Consider the following 18,368-nt stretch of genomic DNA (forward strand, 5'->3'; position numbering starts at 1 on the left):
ATCACTACAACTATGATAAGAAGAGGCCAATTGGAAAAAATTGCATCAAAGATCTGATATAAATCTTATATTCAAGATATATGGGTAATTAACAGAAATAGACAATATCCCATAACTCCACCAAAACTTCTGGGACAACCTGTACAAGACCAAGAAGTATTTTGCAATATATAATGAGACAAAAATAAGAAAAAAAAACTACATGAAAGTATGTTATAGATTACTACTAATAAGATAAACAATTTTGAAATTTCATTTCACTCTCAATAAACAGTTGAAGATGATGAAAAGTAGAAAAATCAAATGTTGGAGGGGCTTTGGGAAGACAGGAACACTAATGTACTGTTTGTTGGTTAAGGTATAAACGGATCCAACCACTATGGAAAAATATTGAATTTTGTGAGAAAAGTGACCAAGTGATCATATCTTCTTTCACTCAGAGACACAATTCCAGGACTTATATAAGGACCTCTAAGAATGTCAAATACAAAAAACAATGTTCCCATATATACCAAAACAGTCATGGTAGTATTTTTTCTGGTAACAAAGAACTGGGAACAATGGTCAATCAAATTGATGCTATATGAATATAATATTATTTCCTGTAAGACATAATGAATATGAATTCAGAGAAACATGATGAACTAATGAAGTGTGAAGTCAGCAGAATCAGAAAAATAAAATATACAAGTTCAAGAGTGACATAAATGAACAGAAGAATAAAAATGAACTAAATATTGATGGTGCAGTAGATAGAACACTGGGCCTAGAGTCAGGAACACCTGAGATAAAATTTGACCTCAGACACTAACTGTGTGACTTTGGCAAGTTATTTAGCCTCAGTTTCTTCATCTGTAAAATGGGGACAATAATGCCAACTTTTGGGGTTGTTGCAAGAATCGAATGAAGCAATATTTGTAAAAAATGCTTAGAACACAGTACCTGGCACATAGTGTTATATAAATGCTGCTGTTGCTACTGCTGCTGCTGCTACCACTACCACCACCAGAGGGAAAAAAAAATGAGCAAATGTTTCTCTCCTTAAAAGTGGATGTGGGATGTTTTTTACACTGTCAAATGTGGTCACTGTGTCGACTTATATATATATATCACTTTATACTGTGATCTCCTGGACTATCTTTTACCTCTTTTTGTATCCCTAGTGATGCCTGGCACACACTAGACACTTAATAAATGTTAACAAATGGCTGACTATATATACACACACATATGTGTATATGTTTATCTGTGCATCTTAGTAAATATTTTAAGTCCCTTCTTTTACCTTTCTGACCAATGGGTATCCAGTCTCTGTTTGAAAACCTGTAGGGACAAGGTACTCATGTTTCCCCAAGAGCCCATTCTGCTTTTGGAAAACTCTAATTTTTAGAAGGTTTCCCTTTAGGTTAAGTTTCTCCTCACTGTTATTTGATCTACCCTCTGGCGTTGGATGGTCATTTATGAGTTAGAATGAGGAATAGGGATAGGGACAAATGTAATTCTGAAAACTATTGAGATTTCTACAGATTTTCTCTTCTTCAAGTTAAAGCTCCCCAGTTTCTTCAACCAATACTTGGATGGCTTGGTTTTCAGTCTTCTCACCATCTTGAACATTCTCCTATGAACACTGTGGATAATCAACATCATTCTTATAATGCAACACCCAGAACTGAGTACATGGTCTGACCAGGAAATCTCCTTTGTTCCACACACTATGGTTTTCTTAATGCACAAGCATTTTGGATGTCATGTCCTACAGATGACTCATTTTGAGCAGTTTACTGAAACTCTAAGCTATTTTTAAAAACCCAAACTTCTGTCCATTCATGCCACTTACAACCTGTATCTTTACTGTGGATTTTTTATAAGCCAAATTGCAAATTTTTCTTATTAAATTCCATCTTAGTTTCATTTGACCATCTTCGTCTCCTTCAAATTTAATGATCAAAGTATTGACTAAGACAGAGACAAAAAGAGCTCATGATCTATATTTGACAGAGGGGAGGAAAAGCATGGGCAATAGGAGATAGTGGACAATATGAAATTAATTTATCCACAACACAGCTCCTAATTACAAAATCTTAATGTCTCTCACATGAATATGTGGTTATCAATATAAAGTACGGTATTACTTTTAGATGAGAAATAAACCGTGGTAGACACATGCCTCATTTAATTTATAGAAAGTGAAGTATAAAACATTTTCCAACATATATCAAGCCAAGAAATAAGTCAGGGATGAAAAGAAACATTACTCACAGGATTATTTTTAAAACACAGTAAGAGGGAAGAAATACTACAGGATATTTGATTGATTGTTGAAATTCAGTGTGATTTTGCTGGGCTTCTGAGGGTGTTAATTTAGCTTAGCTTTAATACTCCTAACACCTTCACAAAAGCCTCATTTCAGTGCCACATGGGATCATAGGAACTCAAGGTTGGGCGGTTTCTCTGAGAGACCCTCTAGTCCAGCCCACATATGAACTAGAATTACCTGCACCACATATCTGACTAATGGTCACCCTGATTTTGTATAAAGATATCCATTAAGGAGGAATTTACTATCTGTCAAGGTAGCCCATTTAACTTTTGAGATCTTTTGGGGAAGTTTTTCTTTCCATCAAGTCAAAATCTGCCTCTGTGAAATTTCTACTCATCATTTCTAGCTCTGTTTGGTGGGGCCAATTCTTCTTGCACATAGCAACCTTCCAAATACTATAAGGCCAACCATGTTCCATCTGTCTTATCTTTCTCAAGCTAAATACTCTCAGGTTTTCTAACTCATCCTTATATGGCATGATTTACATGACATTTACTGTTCTGATGATTGTCCCCTTCTCTATTTTCTCCAGATTACCAATATTATTCCTAGAATGTGGCTCTTCAAACTGGATCCAGTACTCTAGATGTGTTCTTAGAGGAGGAAAATCCTTGACACCTTGTCTCTTCTGATGTAGCCTTGGCTGCCATAACATTTTGTTGCCTCATATTGGACGTAAAGTCAACTAGACATCTAGATCTTTTTTTCTCTTCCTCCCTTCTTCCTTTTCTTCCTTCCTTCAATCAAGGTTAAGTGACTTGCCCAGAGTCACACTGCTAGTAAGTATCAAGTATCTGAGGCCAGGTTTGAACTCATGTCCTCCTGACTCCAGGGCTTGTGCTCTATCCACTGTGCCACTGCTTCCCCCATCTAGATTTTTTTTTTTGTGGGGCAATGAGGATTAAGTGACTTGCCCAGGGTCACACAGCTAGTAAGTGTCAAGTGTCTGAGACTGGATTTGAACTCAGGCCCTCCTGATTCCAGGGCCAGTCCTTTATCTACTGCACCACCTAGCTGCCCCCATCTAGATCTTTTTCAAACAAACTGTTGTCTTCCATAACCTGTACTTCTGATGTCAGAATTGACTTTTTTCCTCAATAATTTTCAGAATTTGGATTTTTGAACCCAAGTCTAATATTTGACATTTGTACCTATCAAATTTTATTTAATTCAATTTGGTTCAAAGTACATTGTATTATGAATTTATAAGAGAACTCAGAAGTCATCTAGTCCAACCATTTTATCTTATGTATGAGGAAACTGAGGCCCAAGAAGGGTAAGTAACTTGTTCAAAGTTCCACAGGAAAGCAATTTCAGAGTGAGTACTTGAACTTAAGTCCTTTGGCTTCAGAGTCAGTGCTTTTTCCACCCTTCAGACTCCTTTTGGATCTCAACTCTGTTGTCTAACATATTGTCTATCCCTTCACATTTTGTGCCAATGGCAAGGGGGAGTACAACAAATGGCATTAAAACAGTTTCACTGCAGTGATTTGGGTAAAATTCAGATTCCAAGGGTTCTGGGAAGAAATGGTGGTGAGGGAAAGCACAAAAATTCCATTTTTGTGACATACCATCATGGAAAGGAGATGAAAGAGAAGTTGGCAGAAAAAGGAAGCATTGTGGCCAATTTATAGGGTCCCTTCCCCACAAATGCTAATTGTGTATTAATTATATTAGAGTCCATTCTATATTAACTTCTGAAAACTGGAAATTCATACAGGTTGTCACAGTATAGGAATCAAAATTTAAAAATATATATGGACCCCGTTTTACTGGAATGGATAATTTTACCACATCTCTTCTTGTTCTTGTTCTTGTTCTTGTTCTTGTTCTTGTTCTTGTTCTTGTTCTTGTTCTTGTTCTTGTTCTTGTTGTTCTTCTTGTTCTTGTTCTTGTTCTTCTTGTTCTTCTTGTTCTTCTTGTTCTTCTTGTTCTTCTTGTTCTTCTTGTTCTTCTTCTTGTTCTTCTTCGTTCTTTGGCCAGACCTGTGACTTCTTTGAATAATCTCCAGTGATCCAGACTACGTCAGCAAAATGTATGCAATTTATAGTCTTAGAAAGTTGTGTGGAAGGCATCAGGAGATTAAGTGACTTGTCCAATGAAACACAGTTGCTATGTCTCAGAGGTAGGATTTGAACTCAAATCCCAACTTCCATCCATGGCTAAACCAGACTCAACCTCTATCTATGCTGCCTTTCTCTTTTTGTCTCCTATAAGAAATGAAAATTAAAGCATTCCTATATGGCATGCTAACTATGAAATCAATGGGCAAAGGAGAAAAATACAAAAAAATTTCAAATAAAAACTGATCTCCAAATTGATAGTGGAAAAAAATTGATGCAAGCACATGCCTATAATTCTTGCTGCTGGGCAGGCTGCACATGGTAGATTGCTTGTACTAGGGAGTTCCAAGCTGCAGGAGGGCTACAGTCAGTTGAGTGTCTATACTAAGTCTGAAATCAATATAGTAAGGCTTGCTGGAAGCTGGGGGCCGCCAGCCTGCCCAAGGAGGGGCAAACATGCCCAGGTAAGGAACAGAAGTAGTCAAGGCCCTCATACCAGTCATCAGTGGGATTGGGTCATGAGTGGCTCACTGGATTTTCAGCTTGGATTTTCAGCTCCTCCTGAAGCTTTTTTGTGTTTTTTTCACTAATTTGCCTGCATCAAGATGAAATCTTGTTTATTTCATAGAGATGTAGGGGTTTGAGCTCAAGCCATTGATCAATTAAATTCAACGAACATTTATTAAGCAACTACTGTCTGCAAAGCACTGTGCTGGAGGAGTTACAAAGTTTAGAAAAGACATTGCCCTCTTGATAAATATAGTCTAATAGGAGCATCAGATAATTGTGATACATAATATCACGTTTTATATAAGATCTTTTGAGGGAAAAGTTCTTACCATTTAAGTTTGGGGAACAACTCAGTTAAGACTTTATGGAAGAGATGGCATTTGAGTTAACCTTCAAATGACTGGAAGAAATTCTGCAGATGGTCAAAAGAAGGGAGAACATTTAAAGAATAGGGGAAATCATGAAGATTGTCATCAATGTAGAAAAAAGCTCATGACATGTCTTTGAAATAGAGATTTTTACAATTTAACTGAAGTATAGAATGTGTAAAGGGAACTCAATGTTGTTCATCTTTTTGAAGAGGACCAGTGACATCATGAGTTTGAAGCCTGTCAACTACTCTCAACCTTGTTTAGCCAGTCTGCTAAGCTAGTTTTACTGGGATGTAGCTGCTGTGCATGCTACTTAGGCCCTAGGTGAAAGGATAGTAGTGCCAAATAATGGAAATAGAATGGTGGTGATTGGTTAGAAAAATATAGTAGAGGGAGCAGCTAGGTGGTGTAATGGATAAAGCATCATCCCTGGATTCAGGAGGACCTGAGTTCAAATCTGATCTCAGACACTTGACACTTACTAGCTGTGTGACCCTGGGCAGGTCACTTAACCCTCATTGCCTCACCAAAAGAAAGAAAGAAAGATATAGTAGAAGTAGAATGGACAGGGCTTGATAACTGATTGGTTATGGGAAGTGAGGGGAAAAGAAAGGCCAAAGATAATGTCAAGGCTTATGATATAAGACTTTAGATGAATGGTGGTTCCACTTAAGGAAACAGTAAAGTAAGAGAGAGGAACAGATTGGGAAGAAAGAACGAACTCAGTTTTAGACATGTCAGGTTTAAATGAACAATGGTATTTCTAGGAGGAGATGGCCAGTAGGCTGTTTGAATGTGGGTCTGGAGCTTAGAAGAGAACTCAGGGCTAAAGATACAGATAGATTTTAGTATTGTTTATGTAGAAATGATAACCAATGCCAAAAGGATGAATGAGATTGATAAAAGAAAGGATGCAGAGAGGGAAGGGAAGACAGCCAAGGACAAAATCATCGTTGAAATAATCTGCTTCAAGGACTCAGGATTAGGATGAGGGGTTTGTATCCTGTTCTTCATCTAAGAAGACAATGATGGATTGGTTAAATAGGTAGGCTGAGAACCAGTAAATATAGTGTCTCTGAAGTTGAAAGATGAAAAAGAATTCAGATAGAGTGTATGGGTAATAGGGCTGAATCCTGCTGAGAAGTCAAGAAGTATGAACTCATTGGCATTGGTTCCAATGAGTTTAGTCATAACTCATTGGCATTGGTTCCAATGAGTTTAGTCATTTGGAGGTCACTGGTGGTAGCTGGTTAAAGAGGTACAAGGGAAAGTTTTTTCTTTCTTATTTTTAAAGGACTAAGAAGAGCCAAACACACACACACACACACACACACACACACACACACACACACCCAAACATATACATATAAACACATATACACACACGTATAGATATACACACATATAGAGAGAGACAGAGACAGAGACAGACAGACAGAAAGAGAGAGAAAGAAAGAGACAGAGGAGGGGGAAACATAATATAGTTGAAAGAATATGGATTTGAGTAAAGAGATACAGATTCAAATTCTATCTCTGTTATCCGTGACCATGGACAGACCACTTAAACTCTGACTTGGATTCTTCATCTGCAAAATGAAGGGACTGCTAAGCTCTTTTTCATCTGAAATAAATCTTATCGTCCCACATAGAGGGGAAGGAGTCAATGAAGAAGGAGCAATTGAAGATATATGAAAGCCTATAAGTTTGCTATGGTCAAGTTCTACAGAAGATGAGATGGAATGAGTTCAAGGATAAAGATAAGGGATTAGCTGTGATAATTAATTGAACAAAGGTTTGGAGAGGGGTGTGATACTATGAGAAAAGACCAAATACATGGCATGTTGAGCCTCTCACTAAAATTATGAGATAGGACATTGGTAAGAGAGCTTCTTCTCTTCATCTCCCCTCCCCTGAACTCCATCTGGGAAACGAAAGAAACTAACCTTTACTAAGGGGCAGCTGGGCAAAGGGCACTGGGTCTGGAGTTAGGAAGACCTGAGTTCAAACCTGACCTCAGATCTTTCCTTGCTCTGTGACCCTGGGCAAGTCACTTAACCCTGTTTGCCCTGGTTTTCTCATATGTAAAATGAGCCAGAGAAGGAAATTACTCAAAACTTAACTAAGAAAACCCCAAATGGGGTAACAAAAAGTCTGACAAGACTGGAAAAAAGACTAAACAACATTTACAAAAAACAGAAACGGAAGGAAAAGTACAGAAAATAGAGATGAAGAGGAAAGGGAAGGACCCTAAATTTGGGAAGCCCCTAGTAAAATTTGAAGACAAAGACTATTCTCACAGGACAGTGCTTAACATCTTGTCTCTTTAAGGAGAAAAAAAAAACTTAGAGTGCAGGAGTAATAAATTGTAGTGAGCACAGAGAAATTATCATCGTTGTTTCTTTTTATTTGTGTTTACTATGTGGTGGCAGGGTGATTACCAGTTTTATTTGAATGTTTTATATGCCCCAAGATTTACTTACTGAGAATGAGCAGATAAATAGCAATGTTATTTAGCTGTGTCATGACAGTGTGGCCTCACCAACCCTACCACTAACTTCCACATCAGGTTAATTAATGAAGGACATTTGCAGATGAGAATGAGGGGAAATAAGGAATTTAATGGGGGGGGGGAAGATTTATGTGATTTTAAGGAAAAATATCTTAAGTTTTTCTATAAAAAGACTTTTTGGAAGGATTTAATCTCAACAAGCTAGGGGTTGATATCATTTTCAGAGTAACAAGACAAGACTGAAAATCTTTGAAGTAACCTTAGGAAAGTTCCAACTATCAGGATGGGTTTGGGACAATAAGAGAAATTCTGTCACCTCATGATACAAGAGACCATGGAGAATCTCTCATATATTTCCCATCTTAATTGGGCAATGTCTTGGTTTTACACATTCTAGTTCACAGACAAATGCTTTACTGGCCAAAACAATAGGTTAAGAGATACAGAACAAGAGATAACAGATGGACAAAGTTTACTTCCCACAGGTATTCCCACAATGCAAAGAAATCTATAGGAACACTGGGTGTACTTTTTGCAGCAGTTTACTGAAAGGCATGGATCAGAATTCTACAACATGGAAAGTCATGGATATGTTACTGTCTTGGTGAAAGAGATGCAATGCATATTTCCTGCCCTCACAGTACTTCTCAATAGTACTGCCATATTTGTACCCAATTTCAAACTCATTAATGTTAAAAACTTAGTTTGGCAGAAGAAGTATAGTCAACATTGAAGGAAGAAGCTTCCGCATCGTCCCTAAAGTAGCCAGTATTATTCCCTCTTCCCAAGGCAAAATAAAACTCCAGGCTTATGTCTACAAATGCTACAGCTAGTTCAGTTGACCCTATAAAGATTGCACTCATGTTAAATTTCAGTCATTTAGACATTAAAACTTTCCCACATATGCTAGCCAGAGTTTATGTTAGTTCTGTTAAAGGCAGAGTCCTAACCATCCATGAAAACTCATTACTTATTTTTTCCCCTTTCTTCATCTTCTGAAGTTCAGGGATAGAGCTAGATTCTGAGTCCTGGATGGCAAATCTTAATTCCTGATAATAATGATCTGTTGAAAGTAAAATCCCTCACTATGTTATGTGGAGCTTACAGAACTGAGGTATTAGACGTCATCAAGTTCTGAAATTGAGAAAGATGACACTAGGCACATCCATCCTGTGGAACTTTCTGTTTGACCTCTAAAATACAAGATACCAGTGATGGTGTTGTCAAAATAGATACCATTCAAGTTGCCAAAGGCATCTCATAAATTTCACAGGTATTTAGGTAGGCTTAGTTTATGTTGCTATGGTAACTGCAACGTTTGAATTTCCTAAGCTCGGAATCCTCCTATTCTTAACTTTAAAATGATAAGAATGATCACTTTGACTTTACATGGATTTGTCACAATGGTAGAGGTCACATCTAAAGTTTATAAGTTTATTGAACACCGTTCAATAACACATTGTGGGTTTTTATGGAATGTTTAATGATAGTTTCCAAATGTATTTTCCAGCTCCCAGATAATTATCTTCTTTATATGTGTGGGTGTGCATGCACACAAGTTCATGCGCAGTGTTTAGCCAAAGAGCCCTCATGACTTACTAGAGCACCAGAATTTTATTAAGATAGTGAACCTTTCTCTGTAGAGCTTGTTTCTTTACCCTGATGAGGAAATGAGAGGACTCTCCATAGAAAAGTGGTAGACTCTAGGTGCGTGATGAGTAATATATTGTCGGATATGGCCAATATGATGATTTGTTTTGCTTTAGCATAGTTTGTTACAAGGGAAGGGGTCTATTCACTTGGAGTGGGGAAGATGATAGCAATATTTTAAAAAGGGCATCAACAGAACATTTATTTAAAAAAAAACAAAGTGGTAAGAGAAGTAGAAGGTGGGAATTGGACTCCTCCCAAGAGCAGCAGTTTTATAACAGTGACCTAAAAGAGTGATATTAATTGAGCTTACCTTCTCTGTCAAATTGTACTCCCATTATTCTCTATAGTATTGAGACTATCATAGAGAAGTGTTTTAAGAAAGGGCATTACGTGGGGCACTTCAATATAACAGCAAAGGCTGAAGTGAGACTGACTAGTCTAATGAGTCCCCAAAGGGAGGTTGGAGTGTAATTAAAATGCTTTTGTGCTGTTCAAGACTGGGCATATAATATGTATCCACAACAGCGAGAAAACCCAACCATAAATGACACAGAACTGACTCGAGATAGAAATGTCTCTTAATCTGGAGCCAGGCTTACCTTATATCCTGACGATTTGATGTGAACTCCGCGCTTGGTCAAAGTCGATTTCATTCGGATGAAAAAGGAGCGCTCAAGGGTGTTGTCAGTGGTTAGTAGACTGGGGCTTGTTGATTCCACTGAGGAATACAAAAAAGACATGCACACATGATTTAGATTGGTACACATCTCTTCTGAGCTATTTCTCAGGTGCGATGCTTGAGCTCACTAAAAATAAATGACTGATGGATGTTTAAGAGTGTTGTAATCAATTTACCTCATTTAGAAAATGTTTACTTTGCAAAAAAAAAATGTATACAGAATAACTCCTTTTCAGGCTCTTTATCAAGAAAATTTCCAACCTGTTAACTCATAACTTCCTGTGACATCCTGGGTAGGGGTTAAAAAATAAAGACATAATTGCAAAGTTACTTGAACTTTGATAGTGCTCGGGTGGGTGTCTTGCCAATCCTCAGAGTCCTCAAAAAGAACAGAGACCTGCCGATCTATGAGAAAAATCAGTATCCAGGAAGCAGTGGGAGAGAAGGGCTCCCTCCTAGCACTTCTCTTGGAAGTTTCTTCTGTCTTGATTTTTCCTTGCCTGCTTGCAAACCGTAAGAGCTATAGAGTACCACTAAACACCTTTAATAAAAATGAATAACGTGGCAGGGAGGGTGTCTACTCCTTCCTGAGACTCACTTCATTGGTTTTAAAGAGATGAATGATATCATTGATTCTGGATAAACTGACAGGACAACTTTTACCTTTTCAACTGGGTGGTCTTCAAAACAAATTCCACGGAATCATATGAATATGACAAGGCTTCAAGTTCATAGATCTAGAGTTAGAAATAACTTCTGAGGCCAATTAGTCTAACCCCTTAATTTTACAGAAGGAGAAACTGTAGTCTAGGGACCATATATAATTTACCCTACGTGACAGGTAATAAGCATCAAAGGTCACATCTGAACCCAAGTCCTATGACTTCAGAACCAATGCTTCTTATATTGCCCCACACTCAAGTGCAGATATACAATCCAGATAGTAAGCAGCTTGCCACTGACAGCCCTTCTATAACCCAAGGTCCCTTCAGTTCCCTGTCTCTGATTAGAAAATACAATTTTGTTTTTTAGTTCCCTACTTTGGGCAAGATGTTGACGTCTTCCTTCCCTCTATATTTTGTGGATAGAATGGATTACATTTGTCTGCACCTCAATGAGATCTATCTTCTGAGGTGTTGAGCTTTCAAAGTCTTTACACAAACAGCATAGACTATGTGGCCCCTCCAGCTTTTTATCAATGATCAGGTTCCAAAAATACAGCCTATTTAAAACAAACCAACCAACCGACAAAATGAAAGTAGCAATCTTTAAATGCAATCTATTACTTTTTGTTTTCTTTTAGGGTCCAGATTTGTAATTTTCATCTATCTAGGGAACTTCCTTTATAGAAACTCCTTCCACAAATATGGATTTGGTACAGGATCTGCAACCTACATTCTTAAAAAGCTCTCCATGACACTGAGATGCTAAGTAACTTGCCTTTGGTCTCCCAGTGACATTGCATCTCCTATTATTACATTTTATTTTTATTTACTTTGGAAGTGTTCATAAGCTCTACATTTTGACTTTTTTCTATACAATCTTGCAAGCAATGTTAATTTGAAAATACACATTCAGTCTCCCAAACATAACTGAACCACTCATTCTTCTCCACCCTTCCTCCCCCACCACCAAAATCTTCTGAGGAATACTACAATAACAGATCTATTGTCCCCAGTGGTAGTATAGAACAATAGGATCCACAAAGTCAAAAGATTTAAGCATGAAGGTTCATGAAGGTTTAGAATGAAGCCCTATATATCTATACCTAATATCTACAGCTATATCTGCATTTATATCTATATCTGTCTGTTCCTATCTCTGTACTTCTGTCTCTGTCTCTAGCCATAGCTATATCTATATCCATAGCAAACATATATATGGAATAATACATACATATATATATATATATATATACACACACATATATATGGAACTCTGTGTGTGTGTGTGTGTGTGTGTGTGTGTGTATCGCTTTAATCTCTGGTGTTTATAATCACTGTGACCTGGAATCTTTATGCTGAAATCTTTTGACTTCATTAATCATGTTCTTCTATACCTCTGATTTTTTTTTTGGGGGGTGGTTAATCATGTTCTTCTATCTCCATTAAGGACAATAGATCTCTATAGCATAACATATATACATATATACACATATACACACACATATCTGTGGATACATGATATCTATGCTTATATAGGGCCTCTGGTGTGTGTGTGTGTGTGTGTGTGCGTGTGTGTGTGTGTGTGTGTGTATACCCTGTCTTTTTAAAGAAATGAAACCTTCATTTTTTCATCCCCTGCATCAAATTTGAGACTGGTTGCAAGAATATGATCTGTCACACACTGAAAAATGAAGATATTTGTGATCCAGGGTTCATCTTGTAGAGTCCTTGTCTTATTATAACTATGCTTTGCCATGTTTATGGCATTTCCATTCTGTCGTGATGAGACCACTGGCAAGTGTACCCCTTTCTTTAGAGTCTCTCTTAAGGATTTTCTTTTCTTTTCTTTTCTTTCTTTCTTTCTTTTTTTTTTTTGTTTTAGAGAGCTGGAATCCGATGTCATTTTAAATGTACAGCTCTTTATCACTTGAGGGAGAAGCCGAGCCATGTTATATTTAGTACTTTCATTTCTTCTGATTAAATATGAATTACTATGAAATTTTTCTCATCATCTAACACGCCATAATACGCCAACAGCTTTTTAATACACTATATAAGCACAAACTTCTGCTCTAAGAGTTTAATTTGCCCCTCTAATCCAATCACATCAACCTTATTTCTCTTATCAGAGATTCCCATTTTGAATTAAATGAGCTCATTAGTTTTAATCAAAAGCAGAGAGATCAAAACTTAAACGTAAATGCTTTAGATCAGAACTGTCACTCAGCCGTGCGGTTCTATTTTACTAAAACACAAGATCAGAGACCCTTAGAACCAATTTTTTCTCGTAAGGGATGCTGAGAGCTTGAAGATGCTATATCCTTTTTTTTTCTTCCCAAGGACAGATTATACATTTAAGGTTAGACTTAATTTATAGCTTTTTTTTACTGGGGGAAATAGAAAAGTATGCCAATCTACCTTGGTCCCTTTCCCATTTATTGGCACCAGTCCTTAGAGACTCAAACTACTGTGAAGCCATCAGAATCCATACCACAATCCCAGCCTGAGAAATTCTGCTCTATTCAGCAATATCATGTTTGCAGTAGCTGAGAAGAAATGAAACTTTGCCAAGATGTGAAATATGTTTTCCGGGTCAGGGTTCTGGGTACCTTTTGACCCAACAACCAAGAAGCCATGGAGATATTAGATGTGTGGGTAATTCAGGCATCATTAGCAATTATGATTGTTTTTATTATGTGGTACTTTACAGTACCATACTTACAGGGCAGATCTGAGACCACAGCATGAGTGCTTCCTGCTGAGTGAAGAAATGCTAGACTAGAGCCTGGCACGTGCAGGAGAAGGCAGCCCAGTACATTATGCCCTAACTGAGGCCTTAAGTACCACAAGTCCCATTGTGTTGCAACAGTAATTATCTAAACGTATGGAGGCAATGTTAATTAAACCCTGGATAGCCAGTGCTAACACCATAGCTCAGTCCAGTTGAAGCCAAAGTATTCAAAGCCTAAATGGATGTTCTAGCTTTCATTTCCTGTCCTGGCATTCTGTGGGGGAGGGCGAAGAAAGGAGAAGGGATGATAGACAGGGACAAAGAGCCCAACTCCTGAGAAAACTTACTTAAAACCACCACAATTTCCTATGGTTTGGGGTGGTTTTCTCTCTCAAACAGCATAGGGACCTTTTGGAATTAGGATTTGGTATTTACTACACACATTCCCTAAGGGTTTCCCCTCTTCCCCTCAACAGCTCTCCTCTCCATTTATCCAATGGCCAGCAACAAGATATTTCGTGTGAAAGCGGGCATAAGCTACATCTCACAGACCCAACAAATACCAGGTTCTGAAGAGAAGCTTTTTAACTCAAGTAAGGAACACCACTCTGAGGGAGGCAGTCTGGTGCAGTACATTAAGGTTGGATCAAGAGTTGGAGGACCTGGGTTCAAATCCTCCTTATGAATGGAAATTTAATTTACTCAGCTGTGATTATGTTATAGGATTTTGTTTTTCTTTTTCCAGTGGGTGGTGATGGTGGTGGAGATAGGAAGAAAAAAAATAAATCCTTGTTAAGTGTGCATGTGTGTGGGAAGTATTTTAAGAAAAAGAAAGAACTGGAAATAATCACTTCTTGGGCCTTGGTTTCTTTTATCTGTAAAATCATATAGTTGGGCAGCCCTTGCATCCATACAGCTGTGAGCTTATGATTAAGGTTCTTTGTGGAGAGGGGAGGAAACACAGTTATCCCTTCCACATTGTGACTTTCCCCATCATGGTTTTGATATATTGGGTCAGCATAAGAAATCTCTGAAAGCTGGAGATGACATGGGAAGGCCAGCAGATGACCCAGAGGTTATGATGAAATGTTTAACCCATTTTTTGTTTGTTTGGTTTTTTTTTTTTAGTGAGGCAATTGGGGTTAAGTGACTTGCCCAGGGTCACACAGCTAGTAAGTGTTAAGTGTCTGAGGCCAGATTTGAACTCAGGTACTCCTGACTCCAGGGCCGGTGCCCCTAACCCATTTTTTACAAGAAGGTACTGTAAATACCCCATAAAAGAAAACAAAATTCTAATTTCTTCTCCTGGCTGAAGGGGGGACCAAAAATTTTTACACAGATTTTCCAGATTGGGAAGGGGGGACAGGGTCCTATGCTCCTAAGCCCAGAGATGTGGAAGTCATAACTCTAGTTTCCTGCCCCCCCCCTTAAAGCAGTCCTGATAGGGTATGTATGTGATATTTAAAAGATTTAGGAGGGGGCAGCTAGGTGGCACAGTGGATAGAGCACTGGCCCTCGAGTCAGGAGGACCTGAGTTAAAATCTGGCCTCAGATACTTAACATTTACTAGCTATGTGACCCTGGGCAAGTCACAACCCCAATTGCCTCACCTCCCCCCCACAAAAAAAAAAGATTTGGGGGAATGGAGTAGGGTAGTGGGGGGAGAAGTGTCCAGAAGACAAGAAAAAAGACGCTAAACTAAATTTATGACTAGGAAGCATTTTTAGAGAGGTTTATAGATATAAAATGCTGTGGTATATACCATTACATTTTCCAACTGACAAAAGACCTAGGACAGAGAAGCTAAATATCTTATCTAGTATCCCACAGAAATTCAAGGGGTCAAGGTCAGATGAAAGCTCAAAGCCTAAGAGTGCCCCATCTTAACTTCCTGGAGTTACTGCAGAAAATATCTACATAAAGAAAAAGAGTAAATCTCAAGAGTTTCAACATCTAATAAATTTACATTTTCTTACTGCTAGAAGAACTCATTTTTTGCATATGCTCTAAAAGTTAGGAGATAGTTAACATGAAAGTGTGATGAGTTGCATTATTAGTTAATATCTATTGAAGATTCCAGAACAGGTATCAGCCCAATGCCAAGAACCCAGGCTCTGGAAATGCATCAAATTTATTTGTTAATGATATTGCCATTCCCTAATGCTTTATGCATTTATCTTTAAATGCAGAATGTTCAATCCTAATACATTGCCTGTAGCGGCCAGTATTAAGAAAATCACACATTTGGCGAGTGAGGAGATTTTATTAACTAATTACCTGAGAGTACAGGTGACAAACTGAGCCCTAACTTTTCTGCCGGAATGGTGTGATCTTTAGCACTGACCAGTACCATAGAGCGCAAAGAGTAAATGTTTTCTAAGTGTTTGGTGGAGTGGAGAGGGGTATGAATTGATTTATATTCTAGTCTAAACAAAGAACCAAATCTGAGAAAGATAGAAAGGGAGAAAAAAAGGAAAGTAGAAAGAACAGAGAAAAGGAAGGAGGGAGGGAAGGAAAACATTCCTCAGGATGCAAAAGCAAATACCCATCTGTTTATCATAAATGTCCCATGGCATGAACTCTGCATCCTACAGGGCACGTATGAATACTTAACACAAAACAGATGATGTCTCAGCAATCTCCAAATGAGGCAAATAATTGGATAGATCTTGGGGCTTATTTATGATAACAAGAAAACCCAATTCTGACTTCATTGGAAAAGGTTCTGAATTCAGGAGAAACAAGTTGAAATTCTAGGCCAATAAAGAAAATTTCATCAAGGGAATCTTTTTCCAGACTGCCATATGCTCTTCCTTTTATGGTACCTTCAGTATGGAAGGAACTGCTTGGGGTTTATTTGTGTCTTTTTCCAGGGCTTTTGATAGGTCGAAAAATACACTAAAATGCAACCTCTCCTTCTAGTTTTAAGAGTTAACTAAATAAATGCTTGAATTACCCTAGTTCCATACAACTTACTTGTCACCTCCATCAGACCATGAACCCATATTCTAAACTTATTGAGATATATCATGACATTTCCAGAGTAACAATTTCTCCAACGATGGCAATTTACTTCTATCTTTTTAACCTCAACAATCTCTACAAAATGTGTCTCTGGACTCTTATCAATAAGTACTTCAGAGAGGTTATGAGACTTAATTTTAGATAAAATGTATTCTTAAACCCTGAATTATGTTAGTAAAGAAATTTTCCAAAAATTGTATGGTGATTAGTGACTAAGTACTCTGGAGAGACTGATTTCTAGGCTAGGGAGCCTAGCACAGGAATTAGAAGTATAAAGCCTGGTTAAGCAATGGCAAAAGGACAGAATCATGGAATTACAGAAATAAGAGACCTCAAAGCTTATCTAAGACCAAAGGTGTCACTTTAGTGCTGGGCCTGGAGTCAGGAAGACTCATCTTCTTGAGTTCAAATCTAGCTTAAGATGCTTACTAGCTGTGTGACCTTGGGCAAGTCACTTAAACATATTTGCTTCAGTTTTCTCATCAGTAAAATGAGCCAGAAAAGGAAATGGGAAACTATTTTAGTGTCTCTGCCAAGAAAAGTCCCAAAAGGGGTTACGAAGAGTCAGACACGACTGAAAAATGACTGTATGTATATATGTATGCATGTAAGTATGTATGCATACATGCATGCATGTATGTATGTTTATCTAGTATGGTCCAGGGGAAAGAATTCTCGGTTTGAAATTAGAAGACCCAAGTTCAGATCCCAGCTCTGCCATCTGCTATCCATGTCACTTTGGGTAATTCACATAACCTCCTTTGGCCTCAATGTCCCCATCTGAGGTGTTTGGACTAGATATAAGACCTCCATTGCATGATCTGTTTGGCATCTGGTATCTGTCAGGAGTGATGAGAAAGACAGTGAAAGACAGGGGTTGGAAATGTTCCCTTATCCAGGTTGCACAAAGTCTAACCCAGAGCAGATCTGATTTCTAACATTTGGACCAGGTCTTCAAGCTTCTGAAAGTGTGTGTGGCTAAAACTGTAAAAGGCCCTTTCTTTGAGCCCATTAGCTAATAAAGCCTTTAGCATAACAATCTTCCTACGTACAAAATCTTAAAAAGTGGAAGAAGAAAAAAAGAGAAACATTTTCTCTATGTGACTTGTTCCTGGAAAAATTAAATTCTGAGAAAAATGTGAATCCTTACTGAGAATAAGGCTGTTCTTGAAAACAGCGTGGCTGAATAGAGGCTGTTATGATAGGAAGTTAAATGTGCTCCCTTCTTTTCTTCAGTTCACTGACTAAGCCAATCTTTTCCTTCATATACCTTGTGCTCAGATCCATGGTGACAATACATAAGACAAACCAAAGTGCAAACATCCATGATGGATTTTAGAGGACTCAGAAGCTATTTGGTCTTTTACCTCTCTTGGTTATTTCCATGGCATTTATCCCTTGCTTTGTCCCCCCTCCCTACAATCTTTCCCCATCACTGCCATCCTCTAGGCACAAAAATAGTCCAGCCTATTGTAAGTTCAATTAAAAATGTCGTATTTTGGAATGAATGACTTTAGAATAAATATTACATAGCCAAGACTTGACCTACACATTTTAATCCTGTGAAAGTTTAACTTTTAGCAAAACATTGAAGAAAAAATTTAAAAAGCCAAAATAAACTTTATTTCTGTTCCTTTGTTCTCAAGCTCAATTCCTTCATTTCTATTAAGTAAGTTTTCTCTCAAACTCAGCTCTTGTCACACTGTACCCTTTGTCCAGAATAAATGTCTCCTTCCCATCTTCCAAGCCTAATCTTTTTTTCTCATCCAAAACCCATTTCCTTCTGGGAGCCTTTCCCACTTAGATGGGCCAGGATAGTAGTTCTCTCCTACCCCAGAAAAAG

General features: G+C 37.9%; 1 protein-coding gene across 1 annotated transcript in view; it reads right to left on the reverse strand.

The window, feature by feature from the left end:
- Positions 1-18,368, reverse strand: part of NPAS3 (neuronal PAS domain protein 3) — a 1,138,615-nt gene that overhangs the window by 93,258 nt on the left and 1,026,989 nt on the right. Inside the window, 1 exon segment of the mRNA XM_043988462.1 lies at positions 10,026-10,144. Within this exon segment, the coding sequence (XP_043844397.1) occupies positions 10,026-10,144 (119 nt within the window).

Source organism: Dromiciops gliroides, chromosome 2 (genome assembly GCF_019393635.1).
Source record: "Dromiciops gliroides isolate mDroGli1 chromosome 2, mDroGli1.pri, whole genome shotgun sequence".
NCBI classification, from domain to species: domain Eukaryota; kingdom Metazoa; phylum Chordata; class Mammalia; order Microbiotheria; family Microbiotheriidae; genus Dromiciops; species Dromiciops gliroides.